The sequence below is a fragment of the Meles meles genome, chromosome X, assembly GCF_922984935.1.
Source record: "Meles meles chromosome X, mMelMel3.1 paternal haplotype, whole genome shotgun sequence".
Taxonomy (NCBI): domain Eukaryota; kingdom Metazoa; phylum Chordata; class Mammalia; order Carnivora; family Mustelidae; genus Meles; species Meles meles.
This window is the reverse complement of record NC_060087.1, coordinates 34,071,859-34,095,092: the sequence shown is the minus strand read 5'-3', so window position 1 is coordinate 34,095,092 and position 23,234 is coordinate 34,071,859. Positions and strand designations below refer to the sequence as shown.

At 39.9% G+C, this 23,234-nt stretch overlaps 1 protein-coding gene across 3 annotated transcripts in view; it reads right to left on the bottom strand.

Moving 5' to 3' along the window:
- Positions 1-15,342: 15,342 nt before the first annotated feature.
- The window catches only part of SYTL5 (synaptotagmin like 5), a 239,461-nt gene continuing 231,569 nt past the window's right edge, over positions 15,343-23,234 (bottom strand). For all 3 annotated transcript variants that reach the window (XM_045996454.1, XM_045996455.1, XM_045996453.1), the window contains one exon: positions 15,343-22,828. In XM_045996454.1, coding sequence (XP_045852410.1) covers positions 22,686-22,828 — 143 coding nt within the window. In that variant the 3' untranslated portion in view covers positions 15,343-22,685. The remainder of the gene's footprint in view (positions 22,829-23,234) is intronic.

Genomic DNA, 23,234 nt, shown 5'->3' with positions numbered 1-23,234 from the left:
TAAAAAAATAAATTAAATAAATTAATAATAAAAAATAAATAAAAAGAACAAAATAAAAAAACAAATAAAATTTAAAAATACGTGAAGACAAATAAAAATGAAAACATCAGTCCAAAATCTTTAGGACACAGAAAAAGCACTTCTAAGAGGAATGTGTATACTGATTCAGGCCTATATCAAGAAACAATATTCAAGCATGGAGGACATTAGGAGAAGGGAAAAAAATGAAGGGGGAGAAATTGGGAGTGGGAGAAGAACCATGAGCCACTATGAAATAACTGGAGGGTTTTAGAAGGGAGGGGATGGGGGGATGGGTGAGCCTGGCGATGGCTTTTAAGGAGGGCACATATTGCATGGAGCACTGGGTGTTACATGCAAACAATGGATCATGGAACACTACATCAAAAACTAATGATGTACTGTATGGTGACTAACAACACAATTTAAAAAAAGTGTATTAAAAAAAAAACTAACCTTATACACCAAAAGGAACTAGAAAAAAAACAGACAAAGCTCAATGCCAGTAGAAGGAAGGAAATATTAAAGATTAGAGGAGAAATAAATAAAACAGACACACACGCAAAAAAAAAAAAAAAAAAACAAGAATAGAAAATTTCAGTGAAACCAAGAGCTGGTTCCTTGAAAAGATAAAGAAAATTGATAAATTTATAGCTAAACTCATCAAGAAGACAGGACTCAAATAAAATGGGAAATGGAGGATGAGAAATAAAAACACCACAGAAATATAAAGAATTATAAAAGAATATTACAAAAACTTATATGCTAACAAATTGGACAACCTAGAAAAAAATGGATAAATTTCTAGAGACACAATTTTCCAGAACATGAACCAAGAAGAAACAGAGGAGTGAGGAGTTAAGATGGTGGAGGGGTAGGGGAACCCTAAATTGGTCTCTTCCCTTGAATACAACTTGATAGTGATCAAATCATTCTGAACACCTGAGAAATCAGAGATATGAGAAAGCAAATGCTGCAAATCTACAAGTAGAAAAGTGACCACCATTTGAAGGTTGGAGATAAGGAGATTAAATCCAGTGTGATATAGCTGAAGATACGGCAGAGAGAGGGAGCCTGCTTAAGAAGGCTACAGTAAAGTATTGTAAACAGAGAAGTGCAAAATGGGAACTTCTAGAAGTCTGCTACAGTGGGGGATGTGCCTGGCTTAGAGGTGTTCAGGTGGAAAAGCAGGGCAGAATCCTAGGTGGGACAGCCTGGTCTCAGGATCCCCAGGGGGGTCACAAGAAGAACAGCGTTGCCTGAGTGCAGCAGAATTTCCAAGCATCAGAGTGGGGAAGCTGGCTGAAAACAGCGAGTCCAGGCACCAGCTTTCTGCTCTGTGCTGCCATAAACTGAACAGCTGCGTGGTCTGGGGACCACTCTCCTAGTGGGGGCCCAGCAAAATGCAGAAGTGTAGCAAGACTCCTTCCCTCTTCCGAGAGGAAGAGCGCACAAGAGTCCATAAAATTTAGAGTTTTAAAACAGTTGTGTGTTTGAGATAAAAATGCTTGGTCACAAGCTGGGTGAACAGAGTTCTGACCAAAACTTGGGAAGCAAGAGTGATTGCTTTTCTGTGAGGGCTCACTAAAGGATGGGGAACAGGACTTTCAGTTCCAGGGCTAGAGAGTAGGGCAGGGCCATATTGATACTCCCACCCCACCCCAAATCCGGGCTGAAAGCCTTCTAGGAGCAAAACAGTGCCACCTAGTGGAGTCTGGAGCCACTTACACCAAGCCCTGCCTGCGCCCTGGAGGCCCATTTCCACTAGGGCAAGTGCACCACAGAATCAGCACAGCAAGCCCCTCTCCTAGAAGACCGGCATAAACAACTGGCTCTTACCAAGTTCACTGATCATAGAGGGCTGCAAATCAGACAAAGACCACATCATAAAAGAGAATTACCAATATCCTTGACAAACATGAATGCCAGAATTCTCACCAAGATAGTAGCCAGTAGGATCCAACAGAACATTAAAAGGATTATTCACCATGACCAAGTGGGATTTCTTCCTGGGCTGCAAGGGTGGTTCACCATCCACAAAGAAATCAACGTGATACATGACGTTAATAAATGAAAGGATAAGAATCATATGATCCTCTCAAGTGTTGCAGAAAAAGCATTTAACAAAATACAGCATCCTTTCTGGGTTGAAACTCTCCACACTGGAGAGATAGAGGGAACATTCATCAAAATCATAAAAGCCACCTATGTAAAGCCCACAATGAATATCATTCTCATTGAGGAAAACAGAGATTTCCCCTAAGGTCATGAACATGGCAGGGATGCCCACTCTCATCACTTGTTTGACATAGTACTAGAAGTCCTAGCCTCGGCAATCAGACAACAACAACAACAACAACAACAACAACAAAGGCATTCAAACTCTCACTCTTCACAGATGACATGATATTTTGTGTGAAAAACACAGAAGCCCCCACTCCAAAATTGATAGAACTCATACGGGAATTCAGTAATGTGACAGGATATAAAATCAATGCACAGAAATCAGTGGCACTTCTATACTTAATAATGAGACTGAAGAAAGGGAAATTAAGGGATTGGTCCCATTTATAATCGCACCAAAAGCCATAAGATACTTAGGAATAAACCTAACCAAAGAGGTAAGGAATCTATACTCTAAAAACTATAGAACATTTATGAAAGAAATTGAGAAAAACAGAAAGACATGGAAAAATATCCCATGATGGTGGATTGGAAGAATAAATATTGTTAAAATGTCTATGTACCCAGAGCAGTCTACACATTCAACGCAATGCCTATAAAAATACTATCAACATTCTTTACAGAGCTGGAACAAATAATCGTAAAATTTGTATGGAACCAGAGAAGACCCTGAATAGCCAGAGGAACGTTGAAAAAGAAAACCAAAACTAGTGACATCACAATGCCAGACTTCAAGCTATTTTACAGTGGTGTAATCATCAAAACAGTATGATACTGGCACAAAAACAGACACATGGATCAGAACAGAACAGAAAACCCAGAAATGGACCCTCAACTCTGTGGTCAACTAATCTCCAACAAAGCAGGACAGAGTATGCAATGGAAAGAGGACAGTCTCTTCAATAAATGGTGTTGGGAAAACTGGACGGCCACATGTAGGAGAATGGTACTGGACCATTTTCTTTCAACATGCCCAAAAATAAACTCAAAATGGATGAAAGAGGGTAACACAGGCAGTAATCTCTTCAACCTCGGATGCAGGAACTTCTTGCTAGACACTTCTGCAAAGGCAAGGGAAACAAAAGCAAAAATGAACTATTGGAACTTCATCAAGATAAAAACCTTCTGCACAGCAAAGGAAACAGTCAACAAAATCAAAAGGCAACCTACAGAATGGGAGAAGATATTTGCAAATAGCACATCAGATAAAGGACTAGCATCCAAGATCTATAAAGAACTTTTTTTTTCAACTTCAACAATTTGTTGTATTTCCTTCCAGTGTTTCAAAAATGTGTATATTCACACTTTTTCTTTCACAAAATGGGCACTGGGCTGGAGTTTTGAGTCCCACTTTTCCACATAGCATATTCCATGTCATTTAATGATATTAATAAGAGCCTCTGTTCTGGAGATACAAATTCTGAGCTAAATATTTTACATATACATACATTATTTCATTTTTTGGCAACTTCTGTCATTTTACAGATGGAGAAATGATCTCCAGATCTTACATAACTTGCTGCAGGTCCCAGTTATAAATGGTGAACCAGGACTTGAACCCTAGTTTCTCTTACTCTAAAACCTGAATGCTTGATCGCTAGAAAATTCTGTCCCTTGCCATAGTAAAAAGCAAAATTGCTATATGGCTGTAAAATATTCAGCTTATATATGTGCCAACCTTAATAAACCCATTTCTTATAAAGAGCTTTTCAAACTCCATACCCAAAAAACAAGTAATCCAGTCAAGAAATGGGCAGAAGACATGAGCAGATATTCCTCCAAAGAAGACATACAAACAGACACATGAAAAAATGCTCCATATCACTTGGCATCAGGGATACAAATCAAAACCACAATGAGAGACCTCCTCATACCAGTCAGAATGGCTAAGATTAACAAGTCAGGAAACCACAAATGTTGGCAAAGATGCAGAGAAATTGGAACCCTCTTACGCTGTTAGTGGGAATGCAAGCTGGAAATGGTTAAAGAGATTCCTTAAGAAGTTGAAAATAGAGCTACCCTATGACACAGCAATTGCACTACTGGGTATTTACTCCAAAGATACAGATGTGGTGATCCGAAGGGGCACCTGCACTCCAATGTTTATAGCAGCAATGTCCACAATAGCCAAATTGTAGAAAGAGCTGAGATGTCCACTGACAGATGAATGGATAAAGAAGATATGGTGTTGTGTGTTTGTGTGTATACACAATGAAATATTACTCAGCCATCAGAAAGAATGAATACTTACTGTTTACATTGATATGTATGCAACTGGAGGTTATTATGTTGAGCAAAATAAGTCAATCAGAGGAAGACAGTTATCATGTGGTTTTACTCATATGTGGAATATAATAGCACAGAGGATCATAGGGGAAGGGAAGGAAAACTGAATGACAAGTCATCAGACGAAGAGAAAAATCATGACAGACTCTTAACTATAGGACACAAACTGAGGGTTGCTAGAGGGGAGGTGGGTTGGAGGATGGGGTATTTGGGTGATGGCCATTAAGGACAGCATGAGTTGTGATGAGCACTGGGTATTATATGCACCTGATCAATTATTGAACACAACAGCAGAAACTAATGATGCACTATATGTCGGCTAATTGAATTTAAAATAAAAAATAAAATAATAAAAATAAATAAAAAATAAATAAAATAAAAAAATAAAAGAAGAGAAGTGGGGAATGAGGAGGATATCCATACTACCTTTCAATTTTTTTTTAAAGATTTATTTATTTATTTATTTGGCAGAGAGAGATCACAAGTTGGTAGAGAGGCAGGCAGAGAGAGAGAGAGAGAGAGAGAGGGAGGGAAGCAGGCTCCCTGCCGAGCAGAGAGCCCGATGCGGGACTCAATCCCAGGACCTTGATATCATGACCTGAGCCAAAGGCAGTGGCTTAACCCACTGAGCCACCCAGGTGCCCCCATACTACCTTTCAAATAAGAGATACTGGAGTATGGAAAAAAGAACACTTATAAGCTATGAAAAATGATATAAGGGAAAGTCATTTACTTTCTAAGGAAAAGGATTTACTTAGGATTGTCTTGAAAAGATACCAAAGATACAGGAAGGTTATTTTCCTATGAAATATCTGTGTGGAGGAGCGGTGGTCCAGAAGGCATCACAGAAAGATCTGGGATTGACTCAGAGCAGTATGAGAATGAGATATCAACAGAAGACTAGTTAGAAGATTGGCAAGGTGTCTCATGCTTATAATGAAAGGATTACAAAAACAAGAGGCATGGATAAACCTGGCAGGTTCTGAAGTCCCCATTTGCAGAGTACCCCTATTTTGGTGCCAGGACTGACCCTCATGGTGATCGCTGTGTAACCTTAGACTCCAAGGCAGGAAGAGCCAGGTCCAGCCCTCAACTGTGGCTAGAACTGAGCTCATGGTAGGTGCTGGACTTGTCTCTTCTTGTCTTGGAGTCTAGAAGAGTTTACGCAGGAATCATCATGAATTCCAGAAGATAATGGGATTTCCTAAAGAGTCGTTAGCTCCATGTGTGGGGCAGGAAAACTCAAAAGGGAGCCTGAGACAGCTTGCTGTTGTCACAACAGAAGAAGACTTTCAGAGGTAACTGAGGTAATATTTCTTAAAAGTAAAGATAAAGAAGGAATCCCTCAAAATCAATTAAAAAATACAAACAACAGGGGCGCCTGGGTGGCTCAGTGGGTTAAAGCCTCTGCCTTCGGCTCAGGTCATGATCTCAGGGTCCTGGGATCGAGCCCCGCATCGGGCTCTCTGCTCCGCGGGGAGCCTGCTTCCACCTCTCTCTCTGCCTGCCTCTCTGCCTACTTGTGATCTCTGTCAAATAAATAAAATCTTTAAAAAAAGTACAAACAACAACAAAAAATGAGCAGAAGATGTCATCGGACAGTTCATGAAGAAGACATGTGAAAAGCCAGTAAGCACAAGACGTCATCAGGGAAAAAAAGTAAAAACCACAGAAAATACCCCTTGAGTGGTTACAGTGAAAAAGACCAATATACCCAAATAAAAAATGTTTAAGACCCCAAATGTGGCAAATTGTTATTAGTGAATCTGGGTAACAAGGATTCAAGAATTCTTTACTCTTTTTTTTTTTTTAAAGAAAGAGAGAACAATTGAGCATGAGTAGGGGGGAATGGGCAGAGGAAGAGGAAGAAGGAATCTTAAGCAGGCTCCATGCCCAGCATGGAGCCCAATGTTGGTCTCGATCTCACAACCCCAAGATAATGACCTGGGCTGAAATTAAAAGTTATTAAAAGTTAGGTGCTTAACTGACTGAGCCACCCAGTTGCCCTGGGAATTCTTAACCCTTAATACAACTTTTCTCTAAGTTTGAAATTACTTCAAATTAAAAGTTAAAAAAATTACACCATGAAACTAAAACTGTTTGATATCTGGGGGAAAAAAGAACCTGTATGAATAAAGTCTCCTTGTGGTGGGGGGAGGACTAATAGTGAAAGTGCTGGCAGGATACAGAATGACTGGAACTCTCCTACAGTGCTGGTAGGAGTGTGAAATGCTGAAACCATCTTGGAAAACTGATAGTTTCTTATAAAGTTAAACATATAAGTTCCTTAAAACCTAACAATGCCACTCCTAGGTGTGTATTCAAGAGACAAGAAAATGTAGATACACAATTGCAATTTTATTCATCATTAACTCTGCTGGAAATTGCCCAGGAGAATGTTTAACCTGGCATGATGCCATACTACCCAAAACAAAAATATACAAACTACTGATCTATGCTGTACTGGTATGATATAAAATTATCATCCTGAGGGAAAAAAGCCAGACTCAAATGAGTATACATATTATACAATTCCCTTCACATGAAATTTTTTAACAAGCAAAACTTGTCCATAGTGACAGAAACCAGTACAACAGCAGTTTCATCTGTCAGGAAATAAACTGATTGGAAAGAAGCACAAAGGAAACATTATGGGTTATTGGAAAACGCCTGCCTTGATAGGGATGTAGGTTAAAGCCCAAGTGCCAACAACAATTTGAACACCAAAAATATGATCACGATTAATGTCAACTAGAGCCGCAAGTCTACAATGATGTAAAATGGTCAAAAACCACAAAGTATGTTTCAAAATGGCATACGTAATGATGAGAATTGATCACAAAATGCAGGTGTTGCACAAAATGCAAGATGTTGGACAAATGCCCAGCTTCTAAGACCGAAGGGGAAAACTATGAGAAAATGAGTGTCTGATGATGGCCCTTCGCCCAGCATCAGAACCATCCAGGTAAGAGGATGTTAAATTAGACTGACTGCGTGGATTGTGGGGGAAGAAAGAGTTTCTAGAACACCACATAGGTGGAGGAGAACATATTTTCAAGGACCTACTATGGACTCTTATCTTCCTACAGATGAGGACATGGCCTTGCTGATCTTGGTTCAAAGATGGGAGGAGACAGGGGTTCCACATCATTTAGCAGCAGAAGAACTCACATCATACTGACTCTCCTGCTGATAATTCTAACTCTGGAAAACCAGAAAAAAAAAGGTCGTTTGAATTCACTGGAACTCAGTCAAAAGCAGGCAAAAACTGGAGAAGATATGACCCTGAAAGAATGGAAACACACTGAATGATCTCCATATTTAGCTTCTGAAGCCTCTGAGGCTCTTTCCATTTTCTTGATGAACATGGAACTCAAGCAAAAAGCCATGGTCTTGACTGAAAATTCAGAGGACAGAGGCAGGGTGGGTACAGAGACTGGAAACTGAGAAACATGGGAGAGAAGAGAAAGCCACAGTGAAGGAGGCTCTGAATCTGCAGATAAATTTTTCTCAAATCTTTAACTAACCCCTGAGTTGTACATGTGCACAGTGAACTTCCAAAGAGTCCAGGTGGGAAAAGAACAGTTGAAGGTAAAAGAGCTCAACAGACAGCTCAGCAGCAGCTCGGTGCCTGAGATCAGGTCATGTTAAAGGGGTTCACTGAACAGCTGAGGCTTCGATGGAAAACCCAGAAGTAAAGACTAAGCATCTGGACTAAGATAAACCAAAACAGACCTGCTCAACAAATCCTAAAACCAAGCTTCCACGAGTTCAGGAGATAAGCTGGTATTTTAACAGTCTGCAAGAACGAAAATGAGGTCAACCTATATGGTAAGCATTCCCTTAAGTTAGCAGTTCTCAAATCTTGGGAAGACTCCAACGCACTTTTGTTTATGTGGGTATATCTACCAATACTTACTGTGTTATAAATACAAACTAATAAGGAAAAAAATCTCATTTATAATTGCATCAAAGAGAATAAAATACCTTTTATAAATAATACTTAGAAATAAATTTGACTAAGGAGGTGAAAGACCTGTTCACTGAAAACTATAAGACAATGATGAAAGGAATTGAAGATGACACAAATAAATAGAAAAAGATTCCATATTCATAGATTGGAAGAATTAATATTGTTAAAATGCACATACAACCCAAAGCAATCTACAAATTCAATATAATCCTTCCCTAAATTCCAATGGCATTTTTCATAGAAATAGGACAATCCTGAAATTTGTGTAGAACCACAAAAAAAACCCAAATAGTCAAATCAGTCTTGAGAAAGAAGAACAAAGCTGGAGGCACCATGCTCCCTGATTTCAAACTATATTATAGTTTTAATAATCAAAACAGTATGATTTTAGCATAAAAATAGATCAATGAAACTGAATAGACAATCCATAAATAAACCCACACGTATATGGTCAATCGATTTATGACAAGGAAGTCAAGAATATATAATGGGGAAAGGATAATCTCTTTAATAAATGGTGTTTGGAAAACTGGACTGCCACATGCAAGAGACTGAACCTGGACCATTATTTTATGCCATACATAAAAATTAACTCAAAATGGATTAAAGATCTGAATGTAGGACTTAAAACCATAAAACTCCTAGAAGAAAACATAGGCAGTAAGCCCCTTGACTTTAGTGTTGGAGAGGATTCCTCGGATCTGATTCCAAAAGCAATAGCAACAAAAGCAAGAAATAAACAAGAGGGACCACAACATACTAAGAGCTTTTTACACAGCAAAGGAAATCATTTTTAAAATAAAAAGGCAACCTACTAAAAGAAGACATTTGCAAATCATATAGCTAAAAAAGGGGTTAGTATCCAAAATATATAAAGAACTCATACAACTCCAAAGCCAAAACCCAAAAACTAATGACATACTATATGTTGGCTAATTGAATTTACATTAAAAAAAAAAAAGAGTGGACGATCTGAATAGAAATTTTCCCAAAGAAGATATACAGATGGCCAACAGGTATGTGAAAGGATGCTCAGCATCACTCATCATCAGGGAAATCCAAATCCAGATCCCAGTGAGATCTCACCTCACAACTGTCAGAATAGCTAGGATCAGAAAGACAAGAAACAAAAGTGTTGACAAGAATGTAGAGAAAAAGGAAACCTCAAGCATTGTTGGTGGGAGTGTGAACTGGGGCAGCCACTGTGGAAAACAGTATGGAGGTTCCTCAGAAAATTAACAATAGAATTACCACGTGATCCGGCATTTCCACTTCTGGATACTAACACAAAGAAAACAAAATCAGTATCTCAAGAAGATATAAGCACCTCTACATTCACGGCAACATTATTTACAACAGTCAAAATATGGAAACAAGCTAAATGTCCATTGATAGATGAATGGGTAAGGAAAATGTATGTGTGTGTGTGAAGAATATTATTCAGCTGTAAAAAATGTGATCTTACCATTTACAACAGCAACATGGATGGATCTTGAGGACATTATCCAAAGTGAAATAAATCAGAGAAAGGCAAATCCCATATGGTGTCACTTATATTTGTAATCTAAAATGGCAAAGAAGCAAACCACAAAACCTACCTCAAAATTACAAAAGATATATTGGTGGTTGTTGGGGTTGAGGGGTTGGGGGTGGGTGAGATGGGTGAAAGGGATCAAATGATGGAAACTTCTAGATATAAAATCAGTCATTGGGATTACTGTATACTGTGGCAGTTATAGTTAATACTGTAATCCAGATCTGAGAATTGCTAAGAGAGTAAACCTTACAAGTTCTCATCACAAGAAAAAGATTTTTCTAACCATATATGGTATCAGATGTTAAATAGACATACTTTGGTGATCATTTTACAATATATACAAGATTTGAATCATGTTGTACACTTGAAACAATGTCAATTATACCTTAAATAATATGGGTATAAAAATTATAGCATTCTTGGTATTATAGGTCAAGTATAAGTTAATAGGAGGCTAAAACAGAAATTTTTAAAAACCTGTATTTAATTCATTTAGAAAAATAATAACCTCATGTTAAAATAGTTATTTTGTATTTTTCAGTTGTAATGACATAATTAGTTACATAGTTTAGTTATAGAGTTTATATTTTTTAGAAAATGAAATATGCTTCTCAAAAAAAGTGAGTTATGTGACATTTTACATTATTACTAGTGTTTTCAAAGTTTGCCATGAAAGCAGACAGCTAGATTCTCATATATGCTTTTCTATTCAGCTGTTGTAATACCAATATATTGTTTTGATCGAAGCATATAAAGAAAATCTGGCTTCACAGAAATATATATTTGGACAAGAGAGGAGTATTTTAATAGCTTATTTATATAACTGGATGTTTTTCTTTCACTTTTCACCAAAACAGCAAGTAGTCGTTCCTTCAAGATTAATGTCATTACAGAAAAATTTTTATATTCGATTGCATTAGAGTCCATTGGTCTATCTTGCACTTTGAATGGATCTTTTACCCATGCATGATTTTCTACCTTGTACGTTGGTCGTTTAGAAAATATTGGTTCACTGAGTCAGGCAAACCTTCCAAAGGTCGAGAAAATTTGTTCAACAATATCAAGAAAATTCACATCACCATTGATCTTTTCAGAAAATTCTCTCAGCGTTGGGAAGCTGTCATACTCAAAAAGGTGTATACAAGGTTCTCAAAATACAAATTTTTACTTCAAAGCTCAAATTTTATAATTGTCAATAAATACTCAGTTGTTTTTCTTGAAACGACGGGCATACATTGTTCGTTTGTGAGAAACTGTCCGCCCAGTCCTCAAGACTGAGTGACGATGGTTCATTTGTCATTCGTTCTTTAAAATAATGAAATGGTGAAAAATGCAGCCAGTTCAGTTTGCAGCTCAGAGGCACAAAGGCTTTTCCTTGTGACAACCCTTGTACTCTGCCATGTACAAAAAAATTAAAAACATGCATTTAAAGGTCAAGATTTAATAATGTTAATAATTTTCATTGCTTCATGAAGGATTTTCTTCAATTCAAGTGGCATTTTACGTACTTACAATGTGTGCATAAAGGCAAAGAAACACACTACCTTGATTTATGCTAAAGTAGCTGCAGTTTTACTCACCGTTGCTTTTGGACTGTTGCTGCAAATGTCAACATGGTGAAAAAAAATCAAGTTAAGGAAAATCGCTTTGACCTTGCTGATCCCCTGAAAAGCTTTTTGGACACCCAGGGGTCTGAAGACCACACACTGTGAACTACTTCCCTAAACAGAAGTGCACTGATGTTTCTGGAATGTGACAGAATCCACGAACAGTGACAGGAACTTGTGTAGAAAGGAGTAGAAGCGTACCAAATATCTGGCTCTTTTCTCAACTCTGACAGGGCTCATGGAGCGTGTTCCTGGTAGCTTTGTGCTTTATAGACAAAGGAAAGCGCCTTCGAGTTTGTTGTATCTGTTCCTGTTTTCTGCCGATCTCTTTCTTTCAATAAATTCTATATCCTGCCCTAAATTAATCAGAAATTAAGAGCAGGGATGAGTGGAATCTTTCAGCCCATCAAGAATCCGAACTGTAATACTGCACACACAGTATTGCATTTAATCTTCACAAAAAGGTCACAGATATTTCATTTCCTTCCAGCTTTACTGGCTTTTTAACCACACAAATTTGAGGCTCAATGTAACGGAAGAAATGCTGGAAGGTTCTTCTTAGTTTAGTGCCCTAAGGCGAGGGGCTTTTTTTTTTTTTTTTTTTTTTTTAAGCAGGACCTGCAAACACCACACCCTTGTAGGCCTACTAGTTCTCTCAATACTCTTTACGTCAGTCCTTCTTGACCCTGGGCACAGGCTAGAATTATCTGGGGGAGTTTAAAATATACTGATGCCTGTGTGCCGTCCCCAGAGATGATGATGATATAATTTGCCTGGGTATCCGCATGGCCTGGGGGGATTTTCAGAGTTTCCAAGGGGATTCTCACAGCCAGGGACAAGAACCACTGAGAAGGATGCTGGTTTAATCAGCCTTAGAAACATTTACCAGGGATGCCTGGGTGGCTCAATCGGTTAAGCTGCTGCCTTTGGCTCGGTCCTGGGATCAAGTCCTGCATGGGGCTCCTTGCTCTGCAGGGAGCCTGCTTCTCTCTCTGCCTCTGCCTGCTTGTGTGCTCTCTCTCTCTGATAAATAAATAAATAAGCAAAAATCTTAAAAAAAAAAAAAAAAAGGAAAAGAAACACTTAACCAAAGTCACTGCTTCTCTGCTATGACCAATGTTTACAATATGCATTGCAAAGTAAGAATCACACTTAACTCATTTAAAATATAGCACTTGTTTCTCCTTAGGAATCAAAGCATAGGAATGATGCCGAGGCATCTTGTGTCGTTAATCGGAATCAATTTTACTGGTGAACGTGCAGAGTCAAGAAGCTTGTCTATTACTATGGTGTCTGTTCTGAAGATGTTCCGCGGAAGGATTTATTTTCCGTTTGTTCTATGGCTGTGTCAGAGTTTGGGTGAAATTTGATCTCTGTGCACAGAATATGGACTTTTTGTCTCATCTGTCTGCCCCCCCATCAGAAGGAACAAGTTTTCCAGCAGGACAGCGCTGTACTTAGGCAGCTGTTCTGAGACTGACAAGCTGACTTGAAATAGAACCGAAATGCAATGTGTCTGTGTTTCATGGAATTCCGTTTGACCCTTGGGCAGACTAGTAAGTGGGTTTCTGGTGCCCTCTGAGACCAAGGACGGATTTAAAGTCTTGGAGAGAAGAGCCACCCCTTTCTTGGAATATTGGAAGGCAGCTATGCTCACCACTACACCACCAATGCTTTTTCTTGGAATATTGGAACGAGAAGAAATGCTTTCATTTCTCAACAAGTGGCAGCCATTTTAGAATGGTTCTGGGAAGGGACTGAGTTCCAGGGCCATCTAAAATGCTGCTTCTCAAAGTGTAGTCCTCTTACTGGCTGCCGGTTCCTGGACCATTTGCTACTGTTTCACAAAAAGGTAGGGAACTACAAGTTCCCTACACAATTTCCCCCACGTAAATCTGCAGTATCGATAAACGCATTATTTGGTTCAGTTGACATTTTTTGACAGCAAAACCTTCTCTACAGAGGCAGCATGTTGGTTTTAAATTCGGAGGTAAGCTCCTTATTATGGATCAGTGCTCTGAGTATCACTGTTCTAGAGGAGAACTAGAGGTGAGCCACTTTTTCCTCTGTCTCTACCGGGACAATTACAAATCAGGAAAAGGAAACACAGCAGATTTTTGCAAAGGCAGAGTAGCTCTTATACGTGACTGATGAGGCTCAGTCATTGCTAGATTTCTGTCATAAGACAGCCTATGCCGTTTCAATCAGTAGTTTCACTGAAGGACTGATAAAATTCTAGACAGGCAACCTAGCCTAAGTAAGGTCTTACCATTGTAAATAAGGCTATTAAAAATAGAGTTGAGCAGAATATATGCCGGTTGTTACACGGAGCAGTGGATGTGAGCTAACTGAGGAATCTGAGGGGTTCCAGACTTGGGGACCACTGTCTCCGTGCAGAGAGCTCTGAACTCAGTTCATGGCAAGTCACAAGCAACAACAGTACCGCTTCACAAAAAGCAAATTTCTACCCACATTGGCTTTAGACCTATCCCCTTTCATGAGAAATGGAATGACTACGCCGTATTTTAATGTTTTAGCCCAGGTTGTTACAACTAGGAATCCCGGGCTAGGCCATGACCTTCTAGTTGACTATCCATCTCAAGACTGAGAAAAAGCATCTCAGTACGTAGGAAGAATAAGTGTTGACTCTGATATTTGAGGTTTATTCTGAACACACCATCTGTCATACCACTATACCGCATCTGTCTTTGAGTTGAGCTGCACTACGAATGCTAACCATTCAATGATTCATTCATTCACCAGGAATATATCACAACTAGCATAGTTCATTGATTCTAAGATGCACATTCCTCTCCCCCCATTTTAAAGTCTCCGAAGCGGGGAATGTCTTATCATCAGTGACATCCTTTTTAGTCAAAGTCCTGCTGGGAAACAGCGGACTCACGTGGGGAAGAGGACATAAGGGAACAGATTATAATGGTATGGGTGTGGTAAAGGAACTCCATGGGGGTCCTGTAGCATTTCAAAACTTGCAGCATCAAAGGATATTTACCACCCTAAGCTTGAAGGGTAAGGGGAGGGGGGAATTAGTGGAACACAGAGAGAGTTGTAGGTATAGTTTTAGGACAGACCACCCAAGAGGAGCTGGGAAAGAGGAACACAGCCTCTAACAGCCTTCAGCCCCACAGGGAAGGAGTATGGGGAATAAACATTCTGAACTTTCTCTCCTCTTGTCCTCTAATCTACCACTATTGGCTCCCGTTGGCCAAACTCAGCTGAAAACCAGAGGGCAAAGGAGTAAAGCACAGAGCAGTTTGGAAAAGCACCCAATACATAATAATAGGGGCTCAAGGAATGTCACTTGGGAACTTTGCCCTCGTCACTGCCTATGATTTACTCTGGGGAGTGCAAAGGGAGCTGTTGAGTCAGGATTCAGATGTACAGGAACATAAGTAAGCCAGACCCATGATGGTCGTATTCGTAGCTGAGCACCAAGAACCGTTGTGTTCAGGGACACCTGGGGGGCTCAGTTGGTTAAGCCACTGCCTTCAACTCAGGCCATGATCCCAAGGTCCAGGATCGAGTCCGGGATCGGGCTCCTCGCTCCGCAGGGAGCCTGCTTCTCTCTCTGCCTGCCACACTGCCTGCTTGTGCGTGCTCTCTCTCTCTGACAATTAAATAAGTAAAATCTTAAAAAAAAAGGAAGAGTTGTGTTCAACATCACCCTCACCTTAGAAACAAAACCCACTCACTCGATCTGTGCATCAGTTCAGCAAATGTGTTTTTCTCTGAAGACAAAGAGGTATAAAAACAGGAGGAACAGGTGACATACAATGAGTCCTCAAGGGTCTTCAAGAAATCGGGAGTAACTTGCAATAGAACACGTTAGAGATATTAGGAAAGTGAATTTAATGGAAAAGACATAATACTTCGCAGCAAGGACAGGGTGGCACAAAGCTTTGGTTTGGGGTACATGTTCCATACAGAAGCTTAAAAGTAGGCACGTTACACATTTAAGTATTGTTACCAATTTTGCACTGAACCCAGCAAGACAAGTGGATAGGAACAATTGTTTGGAGCCAAAAATAGAACCAAGAAAACTAGCACAATGCATACAGCCTGCCCGTCATCTTCAGGGGATTTTAAAACACATTATTATTTCCTAGAGTTTTCCATCCTTTCCTCTTTACTTGAAAACAAAGATAGTGCATTGTACACCTAAAAACATGTTAAGAGAGGGTAATCTCACGTTAAGTGCTCTTGCTATGATTAAAAAAAAAAAAAAGAAATAAAAACAAATGGACGATCAAGCCACAACAGGCCACAGAGAAACCTTAAATGCATCAGTAAGTGAAACAAGCAGATCAGAAAAGGCCACATACTGTAGGATTTCTACTCTATGACATACTGAGAAAAGGCCGAGACACTACAGATGGTGGAAAGATCAGTGGTTGCTACAGGTTGGCGCACAGGGGATGTCTAGGACACTGAAACTATTCCGCACGAAGACGTAATTGTAGATAGATACATGGCATTTTGCATTTGTCAAAACCCACAGAACTGTAAAACGCCAAGAATGAACCCTAATATAAACTATGGACATTAATTAATAATGATGTACCAATACTGATGCATCAATTGCAATAAACATGCCATACCATGAGGTTCATTAGAGGAGGAACTTGCAGGGGAGGGGGCAGTAGGATACGGGAACTCTCTGCACTCTCTGCTCACTTTTTCTGTAGATCTAATACTGCAACGATCAATAAAATTTTACTGATTCAAAAGCAAACCAAGAGATCAACTTCCTATCTGAGCAGGATTTGAGGAGAGTAAATGGACAGCTAAAGCATGTAGGGGCCAGGGACAAAGCAGAATGAACAGACTCACAAGTAGAGGACCAAGTCTTTGGCTGTTTGGAAAGTTACCTCTTAATTTCTTCACGAGGAGAGCCTCCATTCCAGTTTCACAGTGACCCAATGATCTTTAGCTGCTCTCAGGATACTAAAGTGTTAATCTTACTTCTCCAGCTCGCTAAACTCCTAGACTCATCTTCAGGCCCAGAAAAAGCAACAACAACAACAAAATCCCCAACCTGCTTGTGACAACGACACTCAATGTAGGGATGGGGACCTCGTGCATTCAGTTGGGCCCATTCCTGCCCTGATGATATGGTGCCCCTCTAAGGGGTTGTTTAAATGTTTGGATAGCATTTATTTTGAGGAACACCTGCCTGGTGGAAGGGATACAATGGAAACCCCCAGTGGAGGTAACTCCCCTCTCCTTTCCCTACATCTTTAGCAATTCATGTCTGGCCCACACTGTGTTCCCTACTCAACAAAACAAAAACCTTGCCTCTAGAGAGATCTTTCTTGGAATTTATCAGCCATGAATTGCTCTCCAGGCATGGGTTTCCCTCCTCACTTACCTACTGAAATACCATAATACTGTACTCTTCCTTAGAAAAGTTCAATACCTCATTACCTTTTCAGGGATGTTTCGTGCCCCTTATCACCCTGGAAAGTAGCCAAGACAGTCCACATCCAACCCTGCACACTGGCTGTGTGGATTCAGATGCTTTGCAAACCTATGACCCTTAGGGGGCTGGGTTTGGAAGTGAAAGGAAAAAGCTGAAAATTAACAATTAATATTTCCATTAATCCATGTGGGGAAAAAAAGGCTTGGGGCATCTCCTGAGATTCTTGTAGACCACTCCACAGTCAGAGAGACAATGTAAGAAGAGCTTTAGGAATTAAGGAGGAAAGATTAATTGGTAGTGATGAGGCAGGTCAAAAGCAAGAAGAATCAAGAGAGCCTAGACATTTATTTCTTCACATCCACTGAAAGCCAGTGATCTCTCTTCAAAAATGTCCATTTATGAATAAAGAATATGGGGAAATGATAAAAAAAAACCATAAATGATGGACATAAACTGCCTTGTAATGGAGTGGCTCCCTCCCTTCCTCGTTTCCAAATGAGAGAGATTTAAAAAGTTGTATTGTTGGGCCTCATCCCTTCTCATGGATTGGCACAAACAAGTTTCAACTTTCTTAAGACAAAAGGAATCTTTGGCTAAGCAGGAAAAAAATGCATGGAAGGAGGCATGAGATTCCTTCCCTGAAGTAAGCAGATCAAACCATAAAGGGATGAAACAAAATATTTAGATTCAAACACACATCTAATTCCCCGCCCTTCTAGAAGGAGACTTTTTGCCCCTCACAAATGCCAATGATTTAAACTTCTGCTTTAACTATAATAATATTTTATTTGCTTGCTGTATTGATTTTGCCTCAACCAAGGAAAAAAGGAAAGCAGAGCTAAGTCTCCTCTTGTGCTGAAATACTAAAGAGAAAGGGAAGATCTACTACCCCATGTGAGTGTTTTGTCACTTACAGGCAATACTAACTATATATTCCACATCCCTTATCCAAGTAGGAAAGGAACTCTCTATCAAAATAGCTTGATGAATTCTCGTGAGGTAAATGAGGTACGACTGCTAATCTTTGAAACACTATGCTTTCCTCACAATGACAACAGTGGCTTGTATTTCTGTGGAATTTGTTTCAACAGAATGGTACATTTCCTTCTGCAAATAAAAAGCATGATTCTCAACAACATTCCTGGGAGGAAGGCAGGTTTGATCTCCCTGGCATGAAGGCTAGGCAACGGGCCACAGAAAGAGTTGGTCTTCCCAATGGAAGAGGGTGTTAAGGAAAGGTGTGACAACATGGTTTGCTTGCAGATTCCACAACTTATTAAAAAATGGACCACAGTTTTTCTGTCCATCAAATAAAACACATTTTGAAATATTTATTATCTTGTCAGATGAAGCAGGAAATTCCAGCCTAAAATAAATAAATTACTATCACCCACAATGGGTCACATAGCACAAAATAAGGATTTTTTTTCTCTTTCTTATATCTCTGCTATACACCGAAACCACTTCACTGTACATGGAATGATTAAGCCCTAACGAAGCGTTTAGGAAAAGAAGGGCCTAAGAGATTATGAACCACAGAGTGCTATAACTAGCTCACCAATGACCTTCCCCCTGGCCACTGCGTTAAAATTTACAAAGCATATTTACATATATTATTTTATTTCATGTCTTCGGTAACTCCAAGTTAACCCAATTCTTCCTACTTTAAAGGCAAATAGATCAAGGCCTAGATTGGAGAATTAACTTGACCGAGGTCACACAGGTGGTAAGACCTGAGCTAACATCTTCTAAGTCCGAGGTTAGGCTCCTTTCACCTCACCACAGTTGCCTTGCAATGAGCAACATCCAGGTTAACCAAATCCGATCTGCCATCATGACACAGAGTTAGCCCAAAGAATATAGTCGAGTTATTTTGTCCTCTAATGCAGTGTTTCTCAAACTGTGATCCATTTGTATTAGAATCACCCAAGAAGCTTGCTAAAATTCTGGAGATTTTGTTCAGTAGGTTTGGGGCAATGCTCTGGAATCAGTGTATTAAATTCACACTCCAGATGACTCAGACAATCCCTTGGAATCCTTGATGTGGCCCAACTTCCATGGCTTTGGAAGCCATTGGAAGCCATTCTGCCAACTCCTAAGGGCAATGATCACAGTCCCAAATGCCATAGGCTTTTACTCTGAGATACTTCTGGGGTGACTTGATATTTCAATCTCTGTTTCTAAACGTCGGATTTGCCCTTATTTTGTCCATAACTTTCTCCTCTCCCAGCAAGTGGAAACCGTAGGGTAGCAGGTGATGACGAGACCCCTATTACTGTGAATCAGGTAGGTTCAATTCATCCATTAGTTAGTTAAGTACTTAATGATCATTGGTCATAAATTCGTATAAGTTTATTAAGGAAACAAGAGGCCAGGAATGTGAAGTCCCACGAAATAGCTGCGCTTTTGGCATTTTTGTGACCTGGAAAATCTGCATCCCAATGATTCCAGTTCCAGTGACCATGTGAATGAAATGAGAGTTGGTAGATAATCTTCCATGTGTCCTGAAAATGCTATTGACAAACTGAATGGATAAAGTCAGGATTTAAAACTTGCCCACGGCCCTTTACAACTTGTGTGATTCATCTGAGGGAAAATTGAGGGCCAAGATCTCCAAATAAGGAGAAGGACACTCCAGGCAAGGCCACAGTCTCTTCTGAGAAGGTGATACGGAGAGCTGGGCTGGAGAGCACCCTCTGTGCCTTTATCTGTGCTGACACAGGGTGGGGTGAGCTGTCTTGGGCTGAAACTATATTACTTATGGTGACTGGGTACGAGGTAGAGAGACAGGATGTACTGAAGTAGATAGAAATGGGTACAAGAGGACGGCTCAAATGAAGAGTCCAGTCTTGACTCTGTTGAAAACATGAGCTGTCCTGGTGGCTATGTCATATGGGCAGCTGGATCTGGGTCTGGAGCTGAGAGGAACGGTGTGGGTTGGAGATGCGAGTGTGAAGTTATAAGCACAGAAACCCATGGAGGCATATGGTACATGATAATGTCCAAGAGGGTGTGTGAGGAGGAAGGAAAGAACAAGCACTAGAGAATCCAGGGTTTATCACTGAATGATCTTCAGCAGAGAAGGAGAGGGAGACTAATGAAACAGAGAAAGTAGGCATAAATGATATTATAGAAGGCCTCTACTGATGGGCTGTTGGATTGTTTCCTATCTTTTGCAATAAATACTTTCGTATGTACTCATTACTCACATCTGTATCCCCCTCTAGAGGATAAACGCCCGAAAGTGGAATGGCTGTATAATACATATACCTCATTTTGAATGTGAAAGTGTTGATATTTGAAAGGTTGCTCAGAAAAGCCACCAAATGTAGATAGCGAAGTTAACCATATTTAATGTGGCATTTGATAGGTGGGGTTAAATAAATGTGCCATATCCCTATAATGTAACACCTAAAATAGCCATAAGAAAGAATGAGGCTATCAATCATTTCTGCTAGGGAAGATAAAGAAGGCAGACTTACTTTTCACAGTTTTGAACTATTTAACTTTTGTGCCATTCACATATATTATCTACATTTAAAAATATTTGTACTTGTACACTTACTTAGTAAAACAGAGTGACCTGAAGGTCAATTCACCTTTTCTTTCTGCGAATACCACTGCAGGTTTCTGATGGACTTCTGCATATTTGGGTTTTTGCATTATGGAAATACCCAGTTAGATATTGGATTTTATGAAAACATAATATAGAGAATTGCTTTAAAAGTGGCAAAGGTCTGAACTCATAGAGTTATGCTCATCTAGAGTCCAAGCTATACATTTTGGAATTTATTATTTTGCCACTTCTATGATTAGTGAATAAATATACTTTAGTTTGTTTACACTGGAGAGGTCTCCAGACATCACCAACATCACCTTCTCATGTGCCCTAAAAATGTCACTGCAGACAGAATGAGTCAGATCAAGTCTGAAGACAATTTCTCTAATATAGGAAGTAGTGATGATCTTACAGTTTTAGCTTTCAATTTTTAAGAAGAGCAGCACAAGGATATGAGTGTTGAGTTAAAAAAAAATGTTCCCTATGTACTAAGCTACGGCTGACCAATAAGTTCAATTTTTGAGAATGAGCCTATTTTTGAATAATATAGAAAACAGACTGCTTATTCCCAAGAATAATGCGAAATATATTCTTATTTCAGTTTTTAAAATTCAAGAAGAATTTCAGAATATGGAAAAATTAGGTTGAATAAGCCTGAAGATGATTCTAGCTTTCATATCACTAAAATTCCATTTCTACCTTTTCAAAGATTTTATATGAATTCAAGTGAAAAAATGAACTGAGGGGCTAGAATAGGACTCCAGAAGAAGAGTGAGGCAGGTACTTCGTACTGAAATAACCCAACTCTCGCCCCACGTTCCTTCATCTCTGCCCTCCCATCCACCCTGAGAACTGTAAGATTATGCCAAGGGCTACAGTAAAAAGAACACTGGCTGGCAAGTCACACCCTGGATTTAAGTCTGGATACCGTCATGGCTTCTATACAATCTTGGGCAAGTCATTTCTGCTCTCTAGGGGCTTCAGATTTGGAATATACAAAATGAGGAACCAGGTCGGAAGTACCTTTCAACTTTAACTATCTTTGCCTCTAACTTTGGTGGCTGACGCACCTGGAATTCCAGCTAATAGAAGGTAAAGTAGATTGAACTACTGAACTACTGATTCTTCTTCCCTTCCTGGATCCTCATGCTTGCCATGGCTTCACCGTGAACAGAATAGATTTCCCTGCCTCCTAATTTTAGGCTTGGCCATGTGACTTCCTTTGACCAGTGGGATATCAGTAGATATGATACATGCAGGGGCTCAAAATGTACATTAGTTCTTATTCCCTTGTAGTCAGTGGCTTAGAATATTTTACAAAATAGATATTTACAGTGGAGCTCTCTAATTCCTAAGTCATAATTAGGGTGACACTACGTCTCCATTTTCCCTGGTCGATCCTGGTTTCCAACTATTGTTCGGATAGAAAGATCTAGTTCTTTTCACTCTCAAAAGTGGGCTGATTTAGATTATAGATTATATACTCACTATAGAAAAACCCGTCCGTTCATCTTGAAAAGTTACCTGGTTAATCCACAAGTTTGCTACAATAACAGGCCCATCTCCTTGTCTAAGCAACCATCCCCACAATGCCTTTTAGGGATTATGGGAATTCCCAAGGTGACGAAAGCGTAGTCAGTATTCCTTCTTACTCTTCAAGTGATCTACATTGTGAGTGGCCCCTTTAACCTTCAAACCATTTTAGGAAATGTAAAATAACTCAGTAATAGAAAAAGTTTAGGGATTCCAAATTTCAACTGTAGTTTCAAAGAAGCTTATACCATTTCCCTTATGGTATAAAGTCTATGAATCATAGCATAATTTGCCATTGACAGGACAGTGTGGCACACTTTTTACCATCCAATCAAAAAGGCCCTGGTCCCTGGACACACAGAGGTACGTGCTCTTTGAGACACTCAGTGAGACCCCAAATGTTCATAACGCGGACATCTCTACTCACGTGTCCCAATACCTTCTGGTGAAAAATGGCAGGGAAGCAGAATCCCAGGTCGCAAGACCAATACTGGGATCAAAGAGCAGCCAGACAGTGCCTGGAGGCCTCACTTTGGAGACTGGTACCTTCAGAGCCTACACTTCCCCATGCTGGACCGGAGCATGAGCACACCCTCAACGGGAGTCCCAGGATTGTCTGTCATCTTCTGCCACAGGCGTTGCTCTTCCCCTTGAGAGTCCATCCAATCCACACTCTTCCCGTGGCTCACACCTGAGAGGAAGGGACAAGGGAGCATTACTCTTCACAGATGAAATGTTTGGATCTTCTGGAAGACACCTATCAACCTCTGAGGGGGCCTTATTGAGCAGAGTCCTTCACTGGCTTGTTTTCACTCACCCTATCTAGTGAGTAGTGTTAGAACGACAGACTCTCTTTGCAGTTAGCCCTACTCTCTCCTGCCAAGATAATGAGAAACAAAGCAGGATGGCCCTCATGGCTCATTTCTTCCCCTGCTTTGGTAGTCTCTCAGAGAGCTGGCTCTTTTGGCCTGAGGTAACAGGACAGAAGAATAGGATGAAGTGGGCTCTGGGGCTCTCCTTTTTGAGCAAGGCCGCTTCTCCAACCTGGGAAGTTTTCGGTTTAGTTGTTTAGATATTTTTGGCTTTCCTTAATCTAT